This window comes from Dromiciops gliroides, chromosome 3, assembly GCF_019393635.1.
Source record: "Dromiciops gliroides isolate mDroGli1 chromosome 3, mDroGli1.pri, whole genome shotgun sequence".
Classification (NCBI taxonomy): domain Eukaryota; kingdom Metazoa; phylum Chordata; class Mammalia; order Microbiotheria; family Microbiotheriidae; genus Dromiciops; species Dromiciops gliroides.
Genome location: NC_057863.1, coordinates 535,969,386 through 535,990,626, shown reverse-complemented (window position 1 = coordinate 535,990,626; position 21,241 = coordinate 535,969,386). Strand labels below are relative to the sequence as shown.

At 38.7% G+C, this 21,241-nt stretch overlaps 1 protein-coding gene across 22 annotated transcripts in view; it reads right to left on the bottom strand.

Annotated features, from left to right (window-relative positions):
- Positions 1-21,241, bottom strand: part of NCAM1 (neural cell adhesion molecule 1) — a 451,266-nt gene that overhangs the window by 24,814 nt on the left and 405,211 nt on the right. For 21 of the 22 annotated variants that reach the window (XM_043996253.1, XM_043996249.1, XM_043996251.1 and 18 more), the window contains one exon: positions 309-433. In XM_043996253.1, coding sequence (XP_043852188.1) covers positions 309-433 — 125 coding nt within the window. Of the gene's footprint in view, positions 1-308; positions 434-16,165; positions 16,225-17,713; positions 17,762-21,241 lie in introns of those variants that run through there. The other variant, XM_043996271.1, reaches the window with a different exon arrangement.

The following is a 21,241-nucleotide window of genomic DNA, read 5'->3' as shown; positions in this document are numbered from 1 at the left end:
CCCTAATAGCTTTCCTGTCATTGAAGGTTCAAACTATGTAATCAACCAATATCAATTGATCAGCATTTATTAAATACTTACTATGGACCAGACACTACACAAAACACTGTGGGTATGATGAGAAAGCAAAAATAATCCCTACCTTCAAGCAGCTTGGGACATTGTCTAAAAATGTAAATGCCTTAGAAATCTAAGCCCAATCCCTGCATTTATAGCAAGTCCTTTTCTTTAAAAAGACCCTGTTTTATCCAAGGAGAGAACAAGTTATTGATAAAGAAATAAGGAAAAGATGAAGGGAGAACACTCACCGCTCTGTACTTGACCAGATAGTGTCTGATGGGGGATCCTCCATCATCCTGTTTTATCAAGTTCACTTTAATAGAGTTCCCATCTTCTCCCATCTGTCCTTCCAACTTGGGTGCACTGGGTTCTCCTGTATTAATCATCCAAATCAAATATAATTTGCAACCATGTAAGGGACAGTAGACCCAGGCAATGTGCATGGTAGAAACAGAGATGTTTCTGAGATTGGGTTGATTCCCCTCCCTGCCACCCTGTTTCTCGGAAATCCAAAAAGTTAAATACAATAGGTACAAAAACTCAAGTGCTATTACAAATGTCACAGACTCAACCCAAAGAGAAGGTGAATTTTGGAAATGGTAGAGGGGTAGGATGGGTTCATATTTTCTACTCAAGTGGTACTTGACTCTCTAATGTTGTTTCCATTTGCTTGTGATTGCTCTGTGATTACACTTCTACATATTTCCAGAATCTGATTGTCCAAACAGCTTATTAAATTTCCAAATTTAATGTCCAAATACACTCAGAGGGCTACAGGAAGATATCATTCTCCGTAGGGCCAACTGGTTTGGTGCATCAGTTCTTTGTGGGCAATAAAGATTCAAGTACATACAGCTTTATTTCAACTCTACTTGGCAAATGAAGCTACATTCAGGTGATCACCTTTTCACTAAATGAATTTATGTTTTTAATTAATTTTACTAAAACTCAAGTTACAGATTAGGATAAAGAAGCTCATTTTGTCCTTCTTTGGTTCAGTCAAAAGAGTCATAATTCATGGTGTCTCATTTTAAAGTGCTTCTCATTCATGTCATTTGCTTTGTAGGGATTGAGGGGGAAATACATTTGTCTTCTGCCCTTCTAAACAGAAAAATCAATGTGAATCTTTATTTGTAGTTAAAAGCTCAATCTGTAGCCCTGTGAATCCAAGGTCTACAAGAAATATAAGCTTGTATGTAACAAACAAAAGGCTAAGGCATTGCTTCAATGGATTTTTTTTTTTTGTGGTTAAGATGTTAGTTGAGTTGAATAGAAACTATTTGATTAGTGAATACTGAAAGAAACATGGCAAGATAGCATCTGATGAAAGGTATTAAGATCAAGATATGAAACACCCCTGAGCTTTTTGTGTCTTCCCAAAGAAAGTTGTTGCTTTGCCCTTTACTCTGTCATTCACAGCACTGATAGGCTCTGCACAAAGTGGGTTTTCTCTATGTAGGGGCATAATGATAAAAACTAGAGGAAAGTGCAAAGGATTGGATGGTTATCTAGCTGTGGACATCACTAAGGACATAAGTAAACTTTCCTAGAATGTGCTTTCTCCTCCCTTATGTATGAAGTGACTCTCGAGCAAAGAAATCATGAAAATGATTCAACCAATTTCAGCATTTCAAAAGGGTGGTTTTTGTTTTTACAATCTCTCTTTGCAATACACTATACTCTCCCCTTAGGCATATGGAAATGAAATGAAAGAGAAGAATACATTGTAGAAGAGAAATAAAAGATACAACAGGGGGGAAAATGCAACTTAGTAGTCTGAGGCATGAGATACTTTGGAAAAGGCAATGCTTATGGTTTTAAATTTCCTTAATGGAAGCAGAAATTATTAATTAAGTGAAAAAGGATAATGGATCTTAGACAAAAGAAGGAAATAACTATGCTGTATTTCATCCACTACCTGGAAAACAGCCACAACTTTCTGAGAGAAAATATTTGGAAATTTTGGCTTAGATAGTACCAAATTGTGCTGGCTTATTTTTGGGCCCATTCTGCAAAATTACTGGGTTCTATGACACACTTCAGTTATATCTACAGTGTTGCAAAAATTTATGCAAAACTTGGCATAAGTGACAAAGTATCTTTTAGAAATATAACAGGAGGGTATTGTAGACATACCACTTTTATACAAACTACAAGAGCAAAAAGTACAAAGTTGAGATTTGAAAGTCCTTTCATTTGCTTACAGAATAGACATTATTCACTCTCCTGCACTTAAAACCTCAATATTGATCAAAATAGATAGTTTCTTTGTTATAGGGTGAAGATATTTCTATCAGATTTCTTCTGTGTGCCCTCATAACACACAAGTAAGCCAACAATGAAGAGTTTCTTCAATTCTATATTGATAAGGTGGCTAGATATCAATCCCTAGAGGCTGATCTTGTGACTCCTCTCTAATTATTTTTAATACTGACATTAACAGTGCAGGGACGCCAAGGTTGCTAAATCAATAACTGACAAGAAATCTATCTCTGTGTTCCAGCCTTTCAGGCTGGAACTAATATGTCTATTTGGAAAAGGCCTTTCTTGCAGAATTTTCAATAGCTACTTCTGCCTTTGCCTGCTGGGGGTGGTGGGGGTGGGGGGCACATAAGCACATCATTTATGGCCATTTACGTTCAGTAATTTACACTTACAATGTGATGCCAATTATATCTAAATTACTACTCAATACACTGGGAAGGCAGTGAAAAAATAATAAATCACCTAATCAGTTTTGATGCAGTATATACTAACTTCCAACAAGGTGAAAAGATCACCATTTTGATCTTTAATTCTGTACTTGTTGACAGTGAATAAAAATAAGAGATTTACAAATACCCCTGGGTTTGTTCATGAAAAAGCTTTGAATTGGCCCTTCCTATTCCCCAAGATGCCTGTGAAAAATTTCCTCCAAAGCCCTCAATGGAGGTGTTCCTTCACTTTCAGGGACTGCAACAAAAATAAGGCAAAAAATAAAAATAAGATAAAACCTTTATGCAGTACATTGATTCCATGTCATATTCATATAATTCTATGTTACATTATTCTATGTTCGGTTATTTTATTAGTGTTTAAGTAATTTGTACATAATTTAGAAAATTTTTCCTACTAAATAAATAAATATTATTTATCATGGGTCAGGATTAGGTTTAAAATATGCTCTGAGGGCCATTCTCATTCTTGTCTTTTCTTCATCAGTGTGTGGCACATATTAGATATTTAATATAATGCTTTATAGAAAGTTGACATGGGTCAGGAACACAATGCTCTATTATGATTTTTCAATAAGGATATCAGTTTATTCAATTTTTAATTCAGTCTTTTCCAGATATTTAGACCTGTTTATAAAAGCAGAGTTTTTCCATATTAAGGTCTGGGGGACAATGGGAAGCAAGTTTTGATTTAGGTTTGTCCATCTCCAAATGTTTATTTTGAATTTTTTGCTTATATGATCATAATTCACTTTAAAGTAACTCTAGGACCCTCCTTGGTGTTATGGACTAAATTCTTTTCTAAGCTCTGGGGACCAGGAAAGGGCTCACATCTGAGGGCACAAGCTATGGTAAAATTGAGCACTTAGCATTCAAGAGGCAACTTACTGCTTTATTGCACACATTAGGAGAGGAAATTATTTAAAGGGTCTTGGGCTTGCCTTTCTCAGTCAACTGCTCTGATTGAATTCATTATGGGTAATTTCAGCAAAACCAATATTATAATTATTTGTAAATGGTGGTTTGTGATTCAGCTGCAATAGGTAGGTTGCTCCAAGAAAACCCCTGGGGTTAATTATACCCTCTGCTTTAGCTTTAGCCATGAGTCATAATTTTTCCCCAAAATATTGTATGTACAGTGTTGTACCTTAAAAAAATTAATGTTGTCACCAACAATTATAAAGGTACCAGGAAATTCTAGTGCATTTTAACTTAATGTAAATCATGTACTAAAGGCAAAAAAAAAAATCAACGAACCAATCATAGTGGCTATAGACATGAATAACTGACGGTAGGTCCTATGCAATTTTCTCTATAAATTGTGATTTGGATTGACATTTGTTTTTTAGGGTTTTAGGACTGGTCTTCCTTCTCAATCATGGTGCTTACATTACTTGAATAATCAACAGGGAAATTTACAAAACTTACAAAAAAGAGGACCCTTTCTCTTCTAAAAATCATGAAACATTTGGAATCTTTTAATAAAAAACTAAGAATATATGGCAGTTTCTGAGTGGTACATGAAAATTTAGGGAGAAATATTAAAAATTCTGGAGAAATGCCAAGCACTAAGAGCTAACTCTTCTTTGTTTGTTTGTTTGTTTTTGTGGGGCAATGGGGGTTAAGTGACTTGCCCAGAGTCACACAACTAGTAAGTGTCAAGTGTCTGAGGTCGGATCTGAACTCAGGTACTCCTGAATCCAGGGCCAGCACTTTAACCACTGCGCCATCTAGCTGCCCCCAAGGGCAAACTCTTCTAAATGAAGTATCACCAAGGTATCCAAGGACAATCTTTGCCCTTCTTCCTCCATATCTTTTTTTTTTATTTTATTTTTATTTTTTGCGGGGCAATGGGGGTTAAGTGACTTGCCCAGGGTCACACAGCTGGTAAGTGTCAAATGTCTGAGGCCGGATTTGAACTCAGGTACTCCTGAATCCAGGGCCGGTGCTTTATCCACTGCGCCACCTAGCCACCCCCCCTCCATATCTTTTACATTCTTTGTTGCTTCTGAAGTGGTTGGGTACAATTTTAGCTTCTGCTGGACCTTTTCTGATCCTCTATCTGCTGCCTGAAATTCACATTGTGAAGGGTCTTTTCTAGGAGACCAAATGTGAAGCAAAGATGTGGCCAGGGCCTCTATTACCTATGTTTTCCTCTTAAAAATTTATGATAGAATTGGATTATTGGTATTTAAAATCCCATTTGTTTTTTATAGCTGAAACTCAACCACTTCTTGTGGATTTTTTCTTGAGATTGGTTTAGATCTTGTGTACACATATAAGTATATACGTATATATGTTTACATGTAAATCATTAATTATGTATATATACACATATATCATTAAAAAGGTCAATTTGGTTTCCCAAGGCTAAGATAACATTCTGTTTTTTAAATGTATAATATCAAGGACCTTCAATTTCACTAATGGGAATTCCCAGAGAGGGTAAGTGAAATCCAAGGGGTCACACAAACACTAAAAGTAGGCTTTGCACCCAGGTATTCTTAACTGTAGGTCCATAATTGTATGCACTATGCCATGATGTCTCTCCTTTCCCACATTTATTACCATTCCCCATTTCCTCTCAGACATGAAGGATCGGTTGGATGGTCCTCACATGGGTCACCAACCCTTTCATATGTCACAAGAATTGAGGTTCAGTCCACAAGTCTCCCATCTGACCTCAGACAACATTAACTTTGAACACCTTCCACTTTATTCTAATTCTTGGCCTCTCAGAAATCTCCCTAACATCTCCATACAGGTCCTTGCTTTTGATATCTTGGGGATCAATGAAAAAGAGCATAGTGCTTACATAAACTAAGAATGGAACAACAATTTTTGTCTTCCAAACCAAGTATCTATGGTTTATTTCTACAAAATGCCATGGATCTTGGCAATGTAGCCATTATATTTTGAGAGGAGGCCAGAGACAAAATCAGAAAGTATGAGATTGGCATGGCCTCCCATCAAAAAACAAACAAAACAAAACAACAAAACTAAGCAGAGATGCTTATCATCTCTGTGGACAACTTATTGAAGTGGTACAATTCACAAGCTCATTTCAATGCCAGCTTCTGTAGGAATTATGATGTGTGTGGGGAGAAAGGCAGCACAGAGTGCAAATTAAATGGAAACAAATGAACTCCGACAGAAAGAACCGCAAAATACCAATTCTCTTCTCCTGGGTGTCATGAAAACACCAACAGATTAATTGATCAATTATCTTTGTTTCATCACCCTAAAAAGAAAATATGACCAGGAAGGTATGGCTTGTGGTTGTGGGGCTCATCCAAGCCGAGGAAGCTTTGACAGAAATAACCTCTATTCACCAACAATTAGCTCAGCTTCTGCCACTGAGCCAAGTTGTCTCTTAAGGAAAATTTGTGTACATTTTCAATAGTTTCATGGAAGTCAGATTAGTTATTAAGAAGCATAAGGCTCATGGGAAGCTAATTTTTAGTCGTTATATTAAAGACCCCAAGGAAACCAGGAGAGTTTCCCAAAGCAGCAAGCAGCCCCTAGGATTTAGGATGTCTATTGCTGTTTTTCTAATATTCCTTTACATTAACCTTACTACTAACCTACTAACCACTATTTAGAGATGCCCCTAGAAACAAAGAAATCATAACATAAGCCCTGGTGAAAAATATATGTTGTTCTGTCAGAGACTGTTGCAAATCCAGACACACAGCTGTAAAGGGAAAAAAGGAGGGTGGGACGGTTAGTTATGTTTCAATCTAAGAAGGAAGATTGGGTGTTAAGGCATTTAGTCGACCAGAACCAGATTTCCTAGCAAGAGTCAGTCAGTAGCTGAAGAGAAAAAAATCATTATGAAGGGTTTGGAATGAATACATGCTCAGACATGCAGCTCACTTACAGGAAGAGTTCTGGAAATTGAGAAGGTACATTACAACTACTTGTTACACACATGCTGGGGGAAATCCCATTTACATGGAGTCCTTAGGGGGCTGCTATATGCCCAGTCATTAGGAGGAACCAGATGTCGATCCTCACTGCCCTGATCCCTGCTTCAATACTTGAAGGATATACGATAGCATGAAGGGTGGGTGTTTTTTGTGCTGACGTGGCCTGTGATCCTTGTACGTTGTAAATTCAGTAGATGATCTTCATGAGTTGTTGTGTCTTCTGCCCCCTGACTGATTTATCACCTGGAGGGGAACCTTATGGTGATAAAGCCTCTCAGAATTTAGCTAAATTGATCCTCAGCTAATAAAAATATAGTACATCATGAGGCCTGCACACAAAATTTTTCCATTTTGGCAGAACTTATAAGAGTTTTGCCTCCACCACCAAAGCCTTCAAGAACCTAGGGTCATCCTGGTACTACAGTGAGAAACTGGAGTAAGCCTTTAGTGGAGGTGGCAGATGGACTATTGGTAGGAGGAAAGCTATGGTATAGTAAAGCAAAAGACCCATTTGCACTGATCAGTTTTCTAATGCAAGCTCCCTTCTGTGGCTACATAGAATGCTGAAAACTTAACTTTGGGGTACGACAAACCTGAACCTTCAAAATGTCAAACTTGTAGCATCAGGGACTAAGTGGGTATATCATGGAATATTCCTTGTTATATTGTAAATTCTGTGAGCGTAGGAATAAGATGACTCAATGGATAGAGTACTTGCCTTGGAGTCAGGAAGACCTGAGTTCAAAACCAGATCCAAACACTTCCTAACTGTGTGGTACTGGACAAGTCACATAACCTCTATCTGCTTCAGTTTCCTCAACTGTAAAATTATAATAATAGCACCTACCTTCCAGGGTTTTTGTGAGGAACAAATGAGATAATAATTGTAAAGCACTTAGCACAGTGCCTGATACATAGTAAGAGCTATATAAATGCTAGATTTTTAAAAAAAAAATTTATCCAGAGCTTGGTACAATACTCAGTAAGAAGTAGGAACTTAATAGTGAGTGTCTCATTGAATGAATGAATTTATTTCCTATTTTATATTTCTGGGTTTTTTTTACACTGACAAGGACAAGCAATTTATTTATTCATTCTTGGTTTAAATTCTGCCTCTGACACATATAGGCTGTGTGACCCCATGTCACATTCCTGGTCACCCAGCCTCTCTGTTCTCTGAGGAACTCTCAAGATTTAAGTTTTAGAAAAAGTGCTGACCTATACTGTAAATGAGTTCCCTATACCAATGACATTATATATCTATTCCCTATTAATTTCCCTTCTTTTATGAGTTCATTCATTCAACATATGTTTCTTAAACATTAGCTAAGACACTCTAGGCACTGTTGGGGAAGAGGAGATTAGTATCTGCTGAAGGGTATGATGTACTTTAAGGAGAAAGATCTTCCTTTTTTTTTTGTTTGACAGATTTAGGTAAAACTTTTTCCTAAATTTCCAACAGTGTTTAGCTGAAGAAACTATAAATTCTATTTGCTCCCTTCTCAAATGTTCTATAAATTAATCATTAAGGGCCATCTCACTACTTTGATACCAAGATGAATTCCAGATGACTGTTATATTTAGTTTAGTTGATTCTCTATATTGCTACCAGGGCCCTTCCAAAACTTTCCCTCTGTGCAACTTGGGGCACATTCCCAAATCTTCTCTTAAAGCAGGTGACTTTATTTCCTATTTTCCAGAAGAGATGATGATCTGACCCCCTGACTCTTACATTAAAATATTCTCTAGTTCCCTATTACTTCTAGGGTAAAATAAAACATTCTCAGACCTTCATAATTTGATTCCAACCCCATGTTTCCAGTTTTATTTTACATTACCCCTCTTCCTTCCTATGTACTCTACTTTTCAAATAGAATACTAGTTTTTCTCTGAACTCAATATTCCGTCTCCTACCTTCACACACAGGCTGTTTGCCATGACTGCAATGCCTTCCCTTCTGAAATTCTTCTATTCCTTCAAGGTTCAGCTCAAGTGGAATCTCTTTCAAGAAACTTTTCCTGTCTCAGTCTCAATGCTTGCTTTCTCTTACTCATCTTGGCATCTACCTCAGCTCTAATATATTGCACTTCATGTAGCAGGTGTTTAATGCATGCTTCTTGAGTGAATGAATGCCAAGTCCTAGAAGACAGTCAAAAAATATCTGGTCTCTTAAAGACAAGGGTATGATCCGATGAACACCAGATAATTGAGGCTCTTGGTTTTTCCACTGAGTTGGTTTTTCCTCTTTGGCTTTTAAAACACTGGATAAATTTTTGTAGATGGCTAATGCCAACTCTGTTTCATGTTACCAGGTAACTGCACAAAAAAACTTGCCAAGCTGCCAAAATATAGAATGAATCTCTCTTTGGGGACTATGGTACTTTTTTCCTACAACATTATTTGCTTTTTGCTGAATGATAGTCCTATACAGAAATAACAAAGTAGAAAAATGTGAATGACTTGCAGGGTCTATTATTTAACAGACAGCCTCTGGTCATTGCTAATACCCAAGAAAAAGGTCTAAGGCTTTTCAATGAGTAAACCAGTCAGTAAGCAGCAGTGAACACAGAGTACCTAGGGAACTTCTGGTATAAATGATGATCATTTTGGGGGTAGGGAGTTATTGCAAAAGGTTCCAGGGCAAGATTATAAAACTGCATTGCGATTTCAGAATTCTGAAAATTTTAGGTTCATGATATTTGTACTCTACAATGGTTTCACAGGTAGATCATATAGATCAGTTCTCAAAAGAATTTTTACAATGGATTTAAAAATGTATTAGTTTAGGTGGTACAATGGATAAAGCACCAGCCCTGGATTGAGGAGAATCTGAGTTCAAATCCATCCTCAGACACTTGACACTTAGTAGCTATGTGAACCTGGGCAAGTGACTTAACCCTCAGTGCCCTGCAAAAAAAAAAAGGGATCCAAATCCTTTAAAAAAAATATTAGTTTAAATCCAATTGGATTTTCTCTTGTTACTGTTTGTTGGGAACATTTTATTTCTAAATACAAAATAAACATCAAGGATCTTCTCAATGGGAAATTAGATCAATAGTTATCCAAGTCCACCCATTCAGGAATCTTGTAAATGGGATCAAATTAGGGCAAAGTCTGCCACCATTTGGACAACACATTCACTATATCTATAAAGCTGAAGCTATCACAGGAAAAACACAATGGAAAGTTCTGTAAGACACAGGGAATACAAAACACAGCACAACAAAACAAAACAGGAACAAAGAACATGCGAGACATGACATCCATGCTTTTGTTCCTTTGTAGATGTCGCCCAATCAGCTTTCAGAGAAGTGAGGTCAAACAGGGACCACTTTCATGCATGCAGTTATGCTGGAGGTTATTTGTGTTAGTTTTCTTTTGGGGACACACCCAGGCAACTCGCTTCCCAAGTTGCCATTCAGAGGCAAAGCCTCTGTAGACAGAGAGGGATGGAAGTACCTATGGATTTTCAGAGCAGGTCTGAAATTGGTGAATAGCAGGGAAAGCAATGGGGAGAGGCTTTCTTTATTTTGGAGTATATACTTAAAATATTCAATAAGGCTACTAGAGTAACAATATTAACTGATTATCTTGTTAATCAGGTTGTCATTCTATTTCCTGTAGTATATGCTTAAATCATTTGCTTCTAAGACAGGGATCTCCACTAAGGGTGACTGGTAAGTAGGCTAGGCTAATTCTTTTTTCTACCTAGGAGAGGCACTTTTGAAAAGTGACACCTTAAGAGGACAATTAAGTTGCTTTGAATTCCCTATACTTCTATCTTAAGATGTTTTAGAAATTTTTTAAAAAGCAAGAATTTAATCTGCGTGTGTTTCATGCTTAAAGAATTCTTTCCATCTTAGGCAAAGTCCTCTTTGGGATCAGAGGAATTTGAGGTGTAAGGGTCCTCAGAGGCTGCCTACTCCAACCTTTTAATTTTACACATGAGGAAATGAAAACCTAAAGCGTTCATGTGACTTTCCTATGGTCTTGGAGGTAGTAACAGAGCCAGGATTGGCACCCAAATCCAGGGCTCTTTCTCCTGCTGTACTGATATTTCCTAATTTTTTTTCTGATAAGAGGTTGCTTTTTAATTTTCAAAAAAGGAAAAAATGCATAAATATAATTAGTTTTGAAGTAATACCAGATCTTTTAGTACCTCCAGACAAACACATCGATGATGATGATGATGACAATAACAATATTATGGATATGAAACCAGGTAGTAAAAATAGAGCTTTTTTACTATGTGTCTGAGACACAGTAAGGGCTTACTAAATGATTGTTGACTGACTCACTTGGTAGAGATCATTTTATTCCAGAGATGGGGGTCACTCAAGTCTGTGGTTTATTTAGGTTGTGGGTTCTAACTGCCCTACCATGGGCAGAAGTTTATAGTATCAATTCAATTGCGAATAGGGGGTAAATCAAAGGCAGCCAAGGCATCAAACTATTTCATCATGGCAGCAGGGAGAAATTCTGAATTCTGCATGCAAATTGAGGTCAGGGATGATGCCATCTTTGGGGAATTTGAGAGAATGACCATCCATAGGCCCCCAGCGGTGAGAGTCAGGTCCCAGGTTTATATTCCACGAATCAGAACAAAGAATTTTACCTTCTGTTCACCACCGTGGACGACATCGTCAGCACCATGCAAGCCACATGACAAAGTCACATGATACGCACGTACATGATTTTGGTTGAAAGGAAAGTAGAGGAGGTCACATGGAAAATACAAAAAAATTAAAAAACTGATGTAAACAATGGGCAGGGAAAAATCAACCACAAAAATCACACACTGAATAAAAGGGGAAACCAAATTAAATCAGCAGCATATACCATATACATCCAGAAAGACAGTAAAAATTGCCTGGAAAGAGAAGAAAACTGTAAAACTATGGAAAGCGTTAACGGTTAAGGACATCACTAGGGGTTAGGCACAGCAGCAACACTGCTTATGGACGCCACATCGAGGAGGAGCGAGTGAACTTTTATTGGGATGGAGAGGTGTTTCCCACCAGGGCACGGATGTCAAGAGGCATTCCGGGAGACTGTTAAAGGAAAAGAGAGAAGCAAGACATTATTCAGAGATTTCAGCAACATCCTGGAGAAGAAATGGTCATGGGGACTGCCCATTATTCATCAGTTGTGGGGGTAGGGGAACTCAAAACGTTTTTAAGAGGTGGTACTCGTGGAGAATGGGGAAGAAGAAGGTTTGATTTTACCTTGGTGATAATGGATGGGATAATCTAGAGAGCCAGGCACAAGCCTGAAGTAAGGAGGGGAAGCTTTGCTTAGAATTCTGAATGGCTTTTAAAGTACCCTTGGTTTACTCTTTGCTTCCAATATGGTGGATAGGCCTTACTCTGAATTTTATAGGTTAGATCATAGGGTCATAGAAATGTGTTAGATAATAGGCTCTAAGGCTAAAAGGTACCTCTGTGTCTCTCTAATCTAATCTCCTCCCTCATTTTACAGTTGAGGAAATGATGTGGAGAGGTTAAGTGATTTGTCCAAAGTCATGTGGATAACAATCAGTCAGAGACAGGATTTGAACCTGGCTCATCTGACTGAGCCAGTGTTCTTTTCACTGTATTGTGTTTGAGAAAGTCAATGCACCAGGAACACATAGCTAAACAGATTGAGTTTTATCGATAAGTAAAGTTCTGTGAATCTTTGTTCTTTGTCAGATTCTCCCCCTCCCCTCCCCACTTTTTATTATCCACTAGCTTTATAGCCAATGCTTTTCTTTGTATCTCTAGTGCTTAGCACAGCAGCATACAGTAAGTGTTTAATAAATCGTTGTTGACTGATCCCTTTCACCTTTTCATCTCTGCTGAAAGGATGTACATTTCTTTCTGTTGTATTTATACTTCCTTTTATCCTAGTAATCACTGGTCATTGTTTTGGTTGGCCCTCATAGTTTAGTAGAGATGAAGGTCCCTCCATGCTTTCTTTTTTAATAAAACAATTTTGTGACCATCTTCCGTGTATACAGACAACCAATAAATGCATTTCTCCCTCATAATCCTAAGACCCTAGATGCCAAGACCCACATCAGAGACAAAGTGAAGTGGAAAGAAGGGAGTGCATTCTGCCTCAAGGGTTGAAACTACAGCTTCTGTCAACACTCACTGTGGAGGGCTAGGACAAAAATGCATTGTTCTTGTCTAGTCTGTACAGCAGAAATCTCACCCTCAAGCCCAACTGAGTTGGCTGAGAATTTGTTATTTAAACAAATACATGGGACTGCAGATAAAATGTTTCATAGATGTTTTTAGATGAATGGTTATATTGTCAAGTTCCTAATTCAATATTTACAATATGGAGGATGAAGGGAATGGATAGTTGCCCTTGGCTGAATTCATCCTAATACCACTTTGTTCTCTTATGGAGTGAAGCTGACATTTCCAAAACACATTTCAGGCTTCAATTCCCTTCAGCTTATACCAGGGCAATTGGCAGTTTCTAGCAGTGTTACTTTGTAATGTGATGGCCATGGAAGAGAAAATATCCACTGGGGGAGGGTGTAGGTTAGAACACTACCGGTTTCTTGGTAACTAGCATACTACCATCTTTAATTAGCTCAAAGGAGGAGACTTGACAAAAGACCATAGTGACCAAACTTCTCAACCCCCATATCAGGACACATGGTCCGATAAAGGTATTCCTTTGGAATAGCCTTCTTTATCTTTATTTTGAATTCAAGACTTTGCCCCAGACTGCTCCCAGATCCAATATTCTGTGACTCTGAGGGTCTCTGAGCTGAACAGGATAGTCCATTTTGTTCCTTAGGTCTCATGAACCAGGGCTTAGTAAGATGGTTCTGAAAATTCAAATCACATAAGAAGACCAGAGGAAATCACTTCAAACCATATGTGTCTTCTCCTTTCATTTGGGCCACTTGGTTCCTTATTAATTCTAAAAGGTACCAAAGCACAAACAAAAAGCAACAGGAAATAGCATATTTACACTCAAATCCCATTTTTTCCTGTTTTCCCACAGGTATCATCCTCTTCATCCCACAATAAATTCCTGTTGTTGGTTTGTTTTTAATTTTTTCTTCCTGTCAATGGCTATGATCCATTAAGCTGAGACCGTGATCTCTCTTTTTTTTTTAAAGGGGCAATGAGGGTTAAGTGACTTGCCCAGGGTCACACAGCTAGTAAGTGTCAAGTGTCTGTGGCTTGATTTGAACTCGGGTTGCCTTGAATCAAGGGCCAGTGCTTTATCCACTGTGCCACCTAGCTGCCCCACCATGATCTCTTTATTTCAGTACAATCTCTATCAGGAGTTACAATTCCAGGGGTTGAGTTGCTATAAAAATAAATATGAGGAAGGTCACATTCACACAAATCTTGATGCTACAAATATTCATCTTAGTATAGAAAAAGATGATTTGAACCTCCCTTCCTCCCAAATGGGGGAAAACAACAAACAAACAAAATGAAGGAATTCCTTTTAAAGGAAAATCTGGGTGCGTTTCTTTTCTTCTAAGGAGAAAACATTTAACCTAAAATGATTCAGTATGTTAATACGTAAAACAACTTGTACAAACTCAAATGTAACATCTAGAATTCTATTACTTCATGACAGACACACTATTGAACTCAAATTGGAAAAGGACAGGAACAAAATCCATGGCCGTAAGAAATTAAGGCTCTGTTAGTTGTACTCTTTATCCAAATGGCAAAAAGCCATAGCCTGAATTCATCAGAGATATAAACACACACACACACACCACACACATGCACATACTCCACACTCATTGCTACTCTCTGCTCTGCTCTCTAGCAAAATGAAACACGTTTACTTCCAAAAGCATCAGGAATTAAAAATTCTGTGTGGTGCACACACAGGGGAAATGCTGAGAAAGGAGGCCGTAAGCCATGTTCTTGATGTAGAAAAGGAACAATTTCATGCAACACATCAAAGCATAGAAATCTTCTTATTCTCTGTTGTATGGAATAGAAATCTTGAGGATAGGGAGAGGGGTGGTGCAATGATACATGCCTTTACACCTCTGAACTTTTGGCTTTTCCCACTCAAGCATAAAGCAGATAGTTATGTAAGGATGAATATGGTTTAATTTCACTCCATACTTACAGTTAAGTTTTTAAAACACAAGTCCCACTATTTTCCTTATTGCTCATTCACTACAGTTACACACCCATGCTGTCCTGTTAGAGAACCTATGTCCTCAACATCCAGAATCCTTTTACATTGTCATTACGAATAAATATGAGCTTGGAACAGAATGTGACCAGTCAGATTTAGCCCTCACTAAAACCTCAGCTGAAAGTCAAGGGATATGACCTGTGCATGAAAATACAAAAGGGCCTATGACTTTTTTAAATTTGAGGAATTCGTTGTACTAAGATAGATCATGATTCCATTGATAACTTAGTGATAAGCCCTAGTGGGACTTTCTTTAGAGACATAGTGAATTGCTTTTGGTCACTCAGCTAATGAATGTCAGAGGCTGGATTTGAACCCAGATCTTCTTGACTCAAAGTCCAGCACTTTATCTACCATGTCACAATGACTCTATAATTTAGGGATATACTGCAAATGCTAGCTATGAGATGATGGTAATGATGATGACATAAAATGTCTATTCTTCTATGATATAAAATATATAAAATATAAATATTTCTAGTTGTCCCCTGGACAACTAGACAAACAAGACAAAAAAAAAGTCCAGACTATTGAGTTTCTCTGTATATTCCTTCTTTTTTTTTTTTGCGGGGCAATGGGGTTAAGTGACTTGCCCAGGGTCACACAGCTAGTAAGTGTTAAGTGTCTGAGGCCGATTTGAACTCAGGTACTCCGTGAATCCAGGGCCGGTGCTTTAACCACTGTGCCATCTAGCTGCCCCTGTATATTCCTTCTTAATGGTATGTAATATGAAAGCTTGAGAGGAGACAATATACTGCTCCTGACCAATATCAGGTGTCTTCCAAGCTCTATCTCTATGTCCTGGACACAAAGAGACAAAGCAGGAACATGTTTTCAGAAAGCAGTTATTCCTCACTCTGCCCTGATTCTTATGTCCTTTACACATGATGTCAGTTCTCCCTGATGCTTCCTTCCTTCACCTTCATTTTAAAAACACTTTTGCACTTGTTTTGGGGAGAAAACACCCCAGCAAGTGTTCTTCTTTTATCTCATTTCTTTCTCTTGGCTTCTTTCTCTGTTCAGCCTGAGAGGAAATCTGCAAACAACATTTCATATGCATGATATCCTGTAAGCTCAATCCAGGCATTCCTTGCTTAAGGAGTGTTTGCCCCCTTGACAAAGGAGGCAGGGCAGCATGCTTGGGTGACCATGCCACGCTCAAAGTCTTCATGCAGTTACAACTCGCTGCTTAATGAATGAGTAAATCACATGGAGGGCTTCATTGCTTTAAACCTGAAGTCTGCTCTCTCTTAAGTGACACTCATTGGTCTGGTTGAGAGCAGCTATTTTGCGTACTCACTAGTTGGTTTCTGTGGCTGGAAGGGCAGAAGAAGGCCAGGTTGCTATGGGAACACGAAGGATAGATAGGACATAGAAAGGTGAAGCAATGCATGGAGATAAATTATATATATGTGTTTGTGTGTATGTATAAATACATATATATTTAAAGGTATTGTAATAAGGTAAAGACAGTGACAGTTAAGGAGAAAATTTTCTTCTCTTCTTCCCGGGGAAGGATTTATAAATATTAAATGAGTATTTTTTTAATGGAAATTATTTAGGTATCGTGATGAAAAGGCCTGGATGTTATATGATAGTAAAAAACATGTGACATAGTAGGATGATCCTATACCCATGGTAAGAAGGGCAGAGGGATTCCAAAGCAGGCCCTCCTTTGTCTTCCTGTTCCCGATCCCCCTCCCCTTCCTTCTCCCCCTCCCCAGCAGCAGCAGGCCTTGCTTCATCCCTCCAGCAGAGGAGTCAATTCTAACATTAAAGTGGTGTCACCTTCCCTGGCACACTTGTGGCCTTGTGCTGTGGTACCAAGACACTACCATTATTTAGCACCTCCCCTAACTGCCTGCTAATGTCTGCTTTTGCCCAAGTTGATGTTTAGAAATCCAGAGGTGGGGGCTCTAAAGTTAGCAGAGCAGGGCTGCCCAGGGGTCCCTGTGCTGCCCAGATTAGTTGAGGGAAAGCGAAGAGCAATCAGTAAGATGCAAAGGGATCAGAAGGTGGGCTAGGCTCAGCTCCAGTGACTGGAAACACTATTGACAGGCCTGTTGGCGCTCAGTTTACGGAAGGCAAAACGGGATTTGGAAACTTTAGGCTCAGGTTATTACCACTACAGAAGACTCAGGAAGAAACTGTTACAGCTATTTTATAGAAGAGAAACTGAAGCACACAGAAAGGGACTAGGGTGACTTGTTTCCAAGTAAACTTATTGCCAGGCACAACTGTGTTCCAACACTAGGCCAGGCTTTCCTCTCCTATGCCCTTGATGCAAATATTAATGAGAATAGATGCATTTATGGGTAAGAAAAAACTCATATGGCTCATTATCTACTTTTAATGTTCTCAACCAAATAGGTAATTGAAAAATACTATATAAAAAATAGCCACCCAAATGATTTTTTTTTCTGTCCTTCTTCCCCTACACTCCGGTACACAAATTTTTCTTGGCTATTTTTTTTGGGAGGGGCTATTAAGCCAAGTTTCTCCTCCAAATGTCAGCTTTGGCCCTACTCTACTGAGATATGCTAGATACTAAAATGCAGTGGTGGTGTCAAAATAGAGCTAGGGCTTCCTGCATAGAGCAATGCATTTTAACTACTCTCTTTCTGGGAAAGCTCATTTCCCATGAATCTGAGAGCCCTGATTCCTCTTTGTCATGAGGTTTGCTTCCCTCCAGCCCCAACTTGTGGTATCTACCATCCAGATACCAACTGAGTTTAATCATCACCTGGCTAAGGAGATAACATTAGGCAGATACGGCACGCAGCTGGTGGAAAGGAACATGCAGAGAGATGGATGGGGGAAAATGATACTCACTGTCTGAGGCAGACAATGTAGCATGGAAGGAAGGACTAGCGGGAGTCACTAAAGAAAGAGAGATGAAGGTAAAAAAAGGGAAGATATTTCACCAAAACACACAGTTATAGAATGGAAACCAGCAAGGCAGAACTCTGGGATGCCAGCGTGATGGGGGAAGGGTAAGGATGTGCAGGAAAACAATGCTAGTACAAAAAAATTGAGGGCTATAATCTCACTATCTTTAAACCAGAAAACTGTGAGGATGCCCACTCCTGTCACTTAGGTAAGAGGTTTCATTTGGGAACATCTGCTGGGGCCATAAGAACTCTCCTAAACACTGAGCCTTTTCCATAGGAGCAGCTGTCACTAAATAATAGAATAGTATGAGGGGTGTACAGAAGATTACTTAGAAGTCAGTCTAGGATAGGTAGGGTTAAGGGGAAAGAGCTTTCAACAATTTGGTTCCTTGCTTGTGGTCAGGTCTTACATTCCCACTGAACGGAGCTATAGGTTTTCTTCCTATATATTTAAGGATTATCCAGACATAACATCTGAAAAAGTTAAGCTATTTAATTTTTTATTATCATTGAATGGTGGACATTTAATATTTATTGTTTTAATGGAATTATTTATAGTTTAAACTACTGAGGTCTACACCCATACCTCCACTTCCCTGAAAAACATCCTCCATGCCAAACTTTGAATACTTGAATAGCCATGGGGTATAGGAATTGTGATCTGAAAATGTTTCCCCAAACCTCTCCATAGAAAAAGATGATTGAGAAAGTGGAGGAAAGACAATGAATCTGGCTTCTTTTATATGAGCCATGTCCAGTACCCTCCACATTTCAATGCTGAATATGTAAAGGATGTCCCACAAAATAACAAACAGCTGAGCTCCCTTTGAGAACTGAGTTCCAGCTTGGACCAGGTAGAAGGAAAGGCCCATTAACATATAACCAACATGTCCCACTGCCTTGATTAGATCAAGAAACTCACGATTTGGTCTTCATTGTGCCTCCAGAGGGGGGCACCTCAACCATGAAATTAAAAATCCACTCAAATCAGAACAAGAAATACAATTACCACAGTGTGGATTTTGAGATTTAGAAAACTCAGGCAAAAGTTAAAAAAAAATTTGGCTTCAATTACTAGGATGATTGCCTAAATGCTTGACTTCCACGACGTGCTCAATTTTTATGTGCTTTCACCACAATGCCTTGCTCTGCATTTTGTTCTTATTGAAAACCAGGCAATCTTGAGGGTACCATGCAAAGACAAAACACTAAATCAGAGTCACCCTGGATCTCCATCTCCACTATAGGAAGCCATTCTTCCTGTTTTGTTCTTGGCACAGCAGCAAGTGATGAGGTAGTACCCAGGCAATTAAATCTAAAGGGTTAGTGACTCAATACACAGGAGAAGACTCTAATGACAAATTTTAACACCATCTCTGGGTCCTACTTTCTCTTAGAAACTCCAAAAAAGGCAAACAGTCTCTTCTTAATCAAGCCTGGATCATGCGGTTTCCATCTAGAAAGAATCTGTTGGCACACAGACACTTGCTAAACACAAAACAGAAACACTACTTGTGAAATGAGGCCCGTTTCTAAGGCCAATGCTTTATTTAAGTGTTTGGAATCACCACCTCTCTTCTCCCCCAACCATTATGACCCGGGATTCATGAGGTGCAGCCAAAGGCTTCATCCAACAGGTAAAAGATGTTTAGTAAGCTGGTATTTCGGGAGGAGAATGGGTCTTATTTAGGTGTTTGTGGCCCTGGCAAACTTGACTTACAGATACCCTGCAGAAGCTTTATTGTGTTCTAATGGTATTAGAACAGATGATTACAACAAAGAAACCATTCATGATCAGTTGCCTTGCTGCCTGGAGGAGACTTTAAGGTCCTCTAGTGGATCACAAAAGTGATAGATCCAGAACCTCATAGTCAAATAGTTATCGGTATGACCAGGTCATCTTATGAACACCAAAGACATTTGAAATCGGTATTTTCTCATGAGATGTGTAAATGCAAAAGGATTATAGATTTAGAATCAGAAGGGACCTTATAGGTTAGTAAAGCCGAACTCCATCATTTTACAGATCAAAAAACAGGCCAGAGAGGTTAGATTACTTGCCCAAACTCACACAGCACCTGCTTTAGAACATTTCTCAACCTACTGAATTCTGAGGTATCAGACAGAAAATTGGACCTTAGCTAAGATGTCCACGTCCCACTTTTTCTCTAAAGAGAAACAGTTTCCTTGTCTGAGCTTGGGGGTCCCAGTCAGAGACTAATACCTTTAATGTAGAAAGGAATTCTACATCATTGTACCTGTTTTTAACTTTACCCTTTACAGAGAGGTATGTCCATTGCTGTGATCTGAGTTAGTGTTTCTAAATTAAAGCCACTAGGGAATTGGGCTGTTTGTGAGCACCTATCTTCATCATCATCTTCTCCTCCTCCTCCTTCTTCTTCTTTTTGCAGTGCAATGAGGGTTAAGTGACTTGCCCAGGGTCACACAGCTAGTAAGTGTCAAGTATCTGAGGTCAGATTTGAATTCAGGTCCTCCTGAATCCAGGGCCAGTGCTTTATCTACTGCATCACCTAGTGGCTCCACCTCACTATCTTCTAAAGATGGACTGCACATATGTGATTTTTCCCATACTAGCTCAGGCAACTCTCTTGTTTTCCAAGGAACTGAATTCAGTCTGGTTCAGCCAGACTGAAACTTATTTCCTCCTTCCTAGGAAGAGCAAGTAATGGAAGAGTTATTCTTCTAACTTTATCCTTCTTTAGAATAGGTGTGGACAGCAGCATAATATTCCATGGGTTAAGTTTTCTCCTAAGCTGATCTCATAAGGCTTTGACTGTGAAAGGCAAGATACCTCCTAAAAGCACATCTTTAGTCCTATTTCTTCAGTATATCTCCTTTATTTCACTCTGCCCTTCCTTAGCCCACTCCTTGCTCTGTTGAAATGAAAAATCACTCTCTTATCTCCATGACTGTGACTTACGCAGTTTTCTTTTTAACTCTTTAGCCATAACCTTAAGATATGATTGAGGGAGATCCACTTTTATTACTCAGCTAATGGCCCTGATCTAAAAGCTATTTAATTCCTGCTGCCTCATCAATTTCATGGTCAGCATGGACTGGGCAGCTGACCCCAACATTTTCTAAATCAGATTTTTGAAGGGTTGAGCCATCGACAATACATTTTCATCCCACTAGAAAAACTAAGAATTTAACTGTCTCCCCTTTTTATTAAGGAGTCTTTTAAGGGTTAGGGAGCTATTTTTTTTTTTTTTACTTAATCACAGAATGGACTAGCTTTCTGAGAAAACTAAAGTTTTCTTCCTGGTGTTTTTGTCTAAAACACAAAATCAAAGACAGTAACTGATTTGGTAGTAAGCCAGAAACTACAGAGTTAGCGACTCAGAAGAAGGTCTTACCCATTCTTTGACATGTCTGAGTCAATAGTCATTCAAGAGATGAAACCTGGGAATTTCGTTTTATGAATAGGGAACTCAGACTCTCCACTCAG